General features: G+C 39.3%; 2 protein-coding genes across 2 annotated transcripts in view; both read right to left on the reverse strand.

Annotated features, from left to right (window-relative positions):
• Positions 1 to 6: 6 nt before the first annotated feature.
• LOC107586174 (histone-lysine N-methyltransferase NSD3-like) lies at positions 7 to 5,411 on the reverse strand. The gene is made up of 8 exons (XM_016273444.1): positions 5,201 to 5,411; positions 4,996 to 5,108; positions 4,556 to 4,825; positions 3,230 to 3,346; positions 3,002 to 3,143; positions 2,810 to 2,916; positions 2,385 to 2,589; positions 7 to 663 (listed from the first exon to the last, which is right to left on the reverse strand). The coding sequence occupies exons 1-8, from the start codon at positions 5,409 to 5,411 to the stop codon at positions 377 to 379; spliced, it is 1,452 nt and encodes a 483-aa protein (XP_016128930.1). The 3' UTR covers positions 7 to 376.
• A 39-nt stretch (positions 5,412 to 5,450) lies between these two features.
• The window catches only part of LOC107586175 (histone-lysine N-methyltransferase NSD3-like), a 12,151-nt gene continuing 11,357 nt past the window's right edge, over positions 5,451 to 6,244 (reverse strand). Inside the window, exon 6 of the mRNA XM_016273445.1 lies at positions 5,451 to 5,479. Within this exon, the coding sequence (XP_016128931.1) occupies positions 5,451 to 5,479 (29 nt within the window). The remainder of the gene's footprint in view (positions 5,480 to 6,244) is intronic.

A 6,244-nucleotide genomic window follows, 5' to 3' on the forward strand; every position in this document is an offset into this window, starting at 1 on the left:
AAGTACCATAGATGTGGAAACCGACTTTGCCGCTGAAAGACGTCGTTTTAACTGAGAGGTTTTTGCCTAAATGGTGCACGTCTGAAAAACAGTGAGAATTAGGTGTGAAATTTTGCTTATAAAACCAAAAATGAGTAGCTTATATTGCTATATAAGCCCGTATGAATTTGACATGAGGCCGTAAATTGCGATATGTTCGAAAAATTCATACCAGCTGCTGTAGATTTGGAATGAATCAAACCAGTTAATCAAGTCCACTTGGTTTAATTGAAAAGTGGACCAGCTAGCTGCATGTATCTACTCATTGGTTCATTGTAGTTTGAAATTTCATGCACTTTGATGTGGTTTTCAGTGCTTCCTCTGTGCTTTGGCCCAATCACTCTCCCTCTTCCCCCTCGTCGTCATCCTCTTCTTCCTCGTTGTCGTCGCCCTCCTCTCTGGGTTCGAGCACTTCCTTCTTTACAGTGACCTGGCTAGGGCTAGCCTGAAGCCCTAAGGGTCTCTGGGGGTCGTGGTTTGAGCAGCAGGGCCGGTTGTCGAGGGCAGACATTACCAGCTGTCCTCTCTCATGCTCTCGGCAGAAGGAGGCGGGGCAAAAGTGGCAGAAGGAGGTGGCAGCACGCTGGCACATGCTGCACTGATGCCAGGGGCATTCCCATCGCCCTGAGACACACAGAAGAAACAAATCAATCATACAACATCAAAGTGGCTCAAGAGAGAACTTTTGCTGCCCTCATATTGGCAATTTCTTTCTAATTAATAGATTATGATCTGCAACATCTCAAAATGTCAGTTGGATTAACTTATTATAAGATGTAGGGTAACTGGTCAACAAACCCCCCCCCCAAAAAAAAAAGTTTAAGGAGTAAATATGTCATGTGGAGTAACCATCAAGTAAAATGTATTTTTCTTAATTTCCTCACATGCAGGTGTACAAATCCTAAAAAAATTAAAAAAAAAAAAATGATAATTTTTTTTCTAGCTGTAAACTATTTTGACAAATATAATAAATTATTAATTCATAAATATGTTTTTAGAGAGTTGCACCACATGACCTTTTACAACATGAACTAACCTTGTTTTATCATAAAAAGGTCAAATGATCTGATATTTTAAGAAAGTTTGAAACAAAAATGAGGATCTGCATCTATGTTCTTTCCATTTATGCTGGTTGCACCACATGACATGGTTTTGTACACTGTATTAATACATTTTGTAAATACATTTTAAAACAAACATTTTATAAATCTTATTTAAAAACAGCTACAATATATTTTAACAAAACTGTTGTGATTTTCCCTAATAAATAATAAAAGAATTACGCCAAACTACTTTTTCCAAGAATTTAATTTTTATTTATTTTTTCTTCATTATGATATCAGGACAGTTGTATCACCTTTTATACTTTTTAAATTGTATACCCCCCTTAAATATGTTTAGTTTAAAATTTTTATCATTCTCATCATAGAAGGGGTGTGTTCAAGCCATTTTATCTATGAATTATTAGATAAAACGGCTATTTATTAAAAAAAGAAATTAATGTACTTTCATTGACCCATCTATAGATGGTTGGTTCATTATTTTTCTTTGTGGTTCTCAACTATAGACTGTATAAAAACATGGACGTAGTGTCCGTGATGTCACCCGTAGAGTTCCGAAGAGCTTTTTTGAAGCCCAAAGTGGGCAGAGCGGGCCATCGCCATCTTTGCAGCACATCACCGTGCATCACTCCCAGATAATCGAAAATGGGCAAAGAGGCGTGAGCAGGTTGCTGAAACCACGCCCACCTAGCTCGACGGCAGTGTCAGCAGCGGCAATGCACCTGTCACTCAAGTGGCCACGCCCTTAATTATGCAGAACTTTAAGGCTTAATATAATTTAAACGGATGAGTTATAAAAAAATTCACCCCCTCACAGTTGTCATGAAGGGCAAAATTAGCTATATAGACCAAAATAATTTTTTGAACCAGGCTGTAAACGTTTTTTTCTGCTGTAAAGTTGGGCATTTTAACATGGGGAGTCTATGGGATTGACTCCCTTTTGCAGCCAGCCTCTAGCGGCCAGTCGATGAATTACAGTTTAAGTCACTTCCTTGTTGGCTTCACGAGAGAGAGCGGGAGGTTGCCGCTTGTTCTCAACCTTTTAGGCTCCAAGCTCCCCTTTTGTCCAAGACAAAGTCAGTTTAAACGTTGTACATCTTCACTTTTAATTTAATTAAGGGCCTCTGGTTGAGAACCACTGATCTAGATTTTAGACATTAATGCTATGGAAATCTAAATCCCCATCAAGCAACATGTAACAAGAAGCCATCCGGAACATGTGACAGCATTACGACGAAATTCCCACAGCTGATAAGAAAAGCTGGAGTGACAGACAGCACGCACCGTATGGAGGTTTGGTCAGGTTGAGGCAGAGGAGATGGTAGGCCTTCGGACAATCCTTTTTGTCACACATGACCAGCTCTCCTGCCTCTCCACAGCAGTAGCAGTAATACTCATGGGTCTGTTTGCTCTCTGTCTTCAGCTTGCGCTTCTTGGGCTTGAGCTTAGCATTGCGCACCTTCTCTTCCCTCTCCGTAACCACTGCACTCTGCAGGAAGTAAAACAAGGTGTCAGACAAGAGATTGATATGATGATGATAGAAAAAAATAATAATGAAATACAAGGAACCAAGAGAAAACAAATAACAACAATATAACAACCAGCATAAGTACACTCGGCTATTGGAAACTCCAGAGAATTGTCCTGGTGCAACAGGAAATCGTGGGTAAGCACTACATGTGCTCCAGTCTAATTCAATTAGGCTTTACCTTGGGCTTGACTCCAAGAAAACCACTGCAGTTCTCGGACCCACAGTGGCATGATGTCCTCCCATTACCCAGACAGTCCAGGTTGTAATTAAAGGTCAGCTCTGTGTCTGAAAAAAAAAAACCCATGATAATCTCAATTAGCTTCTAAACAAACGCTGTCCTTTTTTCAAAGAAAATACAAATTGTTCTTACCTGCAGCGATATCACACAAGGTAAAGAGCCCTATCCGCACATCTCCATTCACTGTCCACTTCTGAGTCTCACAGTTAGGACTGCAGCTGTGGTTCATAAAGCGTGACAAGTTCCCTTTGGGTCCAGCATCAATCACACGGTCCTGAGAAGCACAGAAGGAGTGACTTTAATACAGCTGAGATGATGTTATAATGTTACATACACAAAGTAAACATGCAACAGTGATACCTTTGTGAGGGTCAGCATGTAAAAGTTGGTCACATCGTTCTCATTGGCATGTCTTATTCGCTGCTTGCACTCTTCGGAGTCGATCAGTTCGCCAACATACTCCATGACAAAATCACCCTAAACACAACCAAACAATGTCCCAAGATCAGTAAAATGAAACATTTTATGCAATATGAAGGTCTGAACTTCAAAAGTTTTTCACCAAAACGTTGATTATTTTTGACATTCCAAAAAAGTCAGAATACATGAAAAAAAAAACCAACCTACATACAATTAATAATAATAATAAAGATTTATTTAAATGATAAACTTTAAAAATAAAGTAGCTCCACAACAACATTATTATTACTATTAATAATAAAGTATAATATTTCAGATTTGGTCCGTGTGAAGGCTTTTTAGTGCTGAAAATTAGGCATTAAAAAAAATGTTACATGCTTTTGTCATTTTTTTTTATTATTATCTTTACAGTTAGTAACTTTAGCTAATATTTTAATTTATCTAATATCAAATAGTAAATTTTTTCAACTTTATTTCAGTTATGAAAAATGTTTTCAATAGTTTAATGATAGTAACCCTGAGCAAAACTACAAATATTTATAGTCACCACAGAAATTTAGATTTTATTAATTTCCCAGTCTTTCTGAACTTTTCACAATTAAAGCTCCAGTCCATTAGTGCAATTAGACTTCATGCTCAGACGTCAACCTCTCACCTTTCTGAGGTCCTGCTTGGTCTTTAGGCCCCATCCTCGGCCGGTGGTCTTAATGACCTCAGTGTCGGGGTAGAGGCGTTTGGAAAAGCACTGGTTGTGGCAGCAGTCACCTGCCGGACAGACCTGCGGGTGGCATTCATACTGCAGCATGCGGTTCAGGCACCAACCTACAATAATAATAATAAAGATTTATTTAAATGATAAACTTTAAAAATAAAGTAGCTCCACAACAACATTATTACATTATTATATAATAAAGTATAATATTTCAGATTTGGTCCGTGTGAAGGCTTTTTAGTGCTGAAAATTAGGCATTAAAAAAAATGTTACATGCTTTTGTCATTTTTTTTTATTATTATCTTTACAGTTAGTAACTTTAGCTAATATTTTAATTTATCTAATATCAAATAGTAAATTTTTTCAACTTTATTTCAGTTATGAAAAATGTTTTCAATAGTTTAATGATAGTAACCCTGAGCAAAACTACAAATATTTATAGTCACCACAGAAATTTAGATTTTATTAATTTCCCAGTCTTTCTGAACTTTTCACAATTAAAGCTCCAGTCCATTAGTGCAATTAGACTTCATGCTCAGACGTCAACCTCTCACCTTTCTGAGGTCCTGCTTGGTCTTTAGGCCCCATCCTCGGCCGGTGGTCTTAATGACCTCAGTGTCGGGGTAGAGGCGTTTGGAAAAGCACTGGTTGTGGCAGCAGTCACCTGCCGGACAGACCTGCGGGTGGCATTCATACTGCAGCATGCGGTTCAGGCACTGAGAGTCCTGGCTGCACGGACGCTCATCTGTTGGTCTGCAGCTGCAGCGTGGGATCTCTGAGAGGTCAGCGACGTGCACCTGCACCTTCCCAACTGGCTTATTGGACTGAGGTGAAAAACATGGACAAAAATACAGAGCTTTAGTTTGTTTCAATATGATTTGAGTTTTCTTTGTAAAGTTGCATTGTAGAGAGATTAACATGAAATGTAAGAATGGGCCGTATTATGGTACCACACGACAGCAGAGAAATAAAATATTTGAGCTATATCCTGTACCTTGATAAGTTTGTATGGTGGGGGTCTGCGAGAGTTGCGCTCCTGTTCGAGGGCCTCCTTAGTTTCTCGCTGTGCTTTTAGCTCCTGGAACCTTTTTGCTGCCTCCTCAAGTGCTTTACACACAAAAATACATTTAGGGGTCAATTCAGCTTGACCATTATTGGGGACATGATCATTCCATTAAACATACTAATAATTATCTTACCTTTTTTAAACGTCTTATTGATGCCAACTTGTCCCTCTGCAAAGTTCTTATCACTCTCAACATATGGGAAAACTCTTCCCTGGTTTATCCAGTAATAGTCATGGGAGCCAAAGAAAAAGACTGGAAAGTCACCAATGTCATGCTTCAGGCTCTGGATGTTGGAGGGAACCAGGCGAGGGTTGCATATCTCAGCTGGCCACCACCTACACATGGTTCAACATCAACATTAAGTTTATCACTTATTTACTGGTTACACAGGTAAAATAAAGTCATCGTCACCTAGGAAAACAAACCAAAAATACTGATGTGCTTCTGAAGTGGCATTTAGGTGTCTTTAAACATACGCTTTAAATCTGCTCAGAGGTGGCATATATGCATTTACATAGTGATTACAACTGTATGCTTTGATGCTAGGGTCTGAGCAGGCAAAATTCAGTCTGGCTTTTATGCAGCATTGCATTTTGCACTGAATTTTGAGCAGGCACAGAGCAGCCTTAACGCGGTTGTGTAAAGACATCTTTTTACACAGCTGAGTTAAGGCTGCTCTGTGCCAGCTCAAAAATATGTGTAAATACATGACGAAACATAAAAGCTGGATTAAGCAATGCCTGCTCTGACCACCTTAGCCCCTAGTGTAAGGCCTCTTTACACAGCTAAGGCTGCTCTGTGCCTGTTCAAAATTGTGTTAAGAGGCGATGCTGCATAAAAGCCAGACGAAATAATGCCTGCTCAGACCCACCTCAGATCCTAGTATCAAATTACACAGCTTTAATTTCTGTGCAAATGCATTTATGTCACCTATGAGTAGCATTAAATTGTCTGTGTAAAGACAACTAAATGCCACTTCAGAAGTGCTTCTCTGCCACCTGGTAATTGCATTGTAAATTTAAAGGTATAAAGCAGGGGGCCTCCTAACTCAGTCCTGGAGGGCCGGTGTCCTGCAGAGTTTAGCTCCAACTCCAATGAAACACACCTGAACCAGCTAATTAAGGTCTTACTAGGCATGCTAGAAACTTCCAGGCAGGTGTGTTGAGGCAAGTTGGA

This window comes from Sinocyclocheilus grahami, unplaced genomic scaffold (assembly GCF_001515645.1).
Source record: "Sinocyclocheilus grahami isolate Dianchi unplaced genomic scaffold, SAMN03320097.WGS_v1.1 scaffold78.1, whole genome shotgun sequence".
NCBI classification, from domain to species: domain Eukaryota; kingdom Metazoa; phylum Chordata; class Actinopteri; order Cypriniformes; family Cyprinidae; genus Sinocyclocheilus; species Sinocyclocheilus grahami.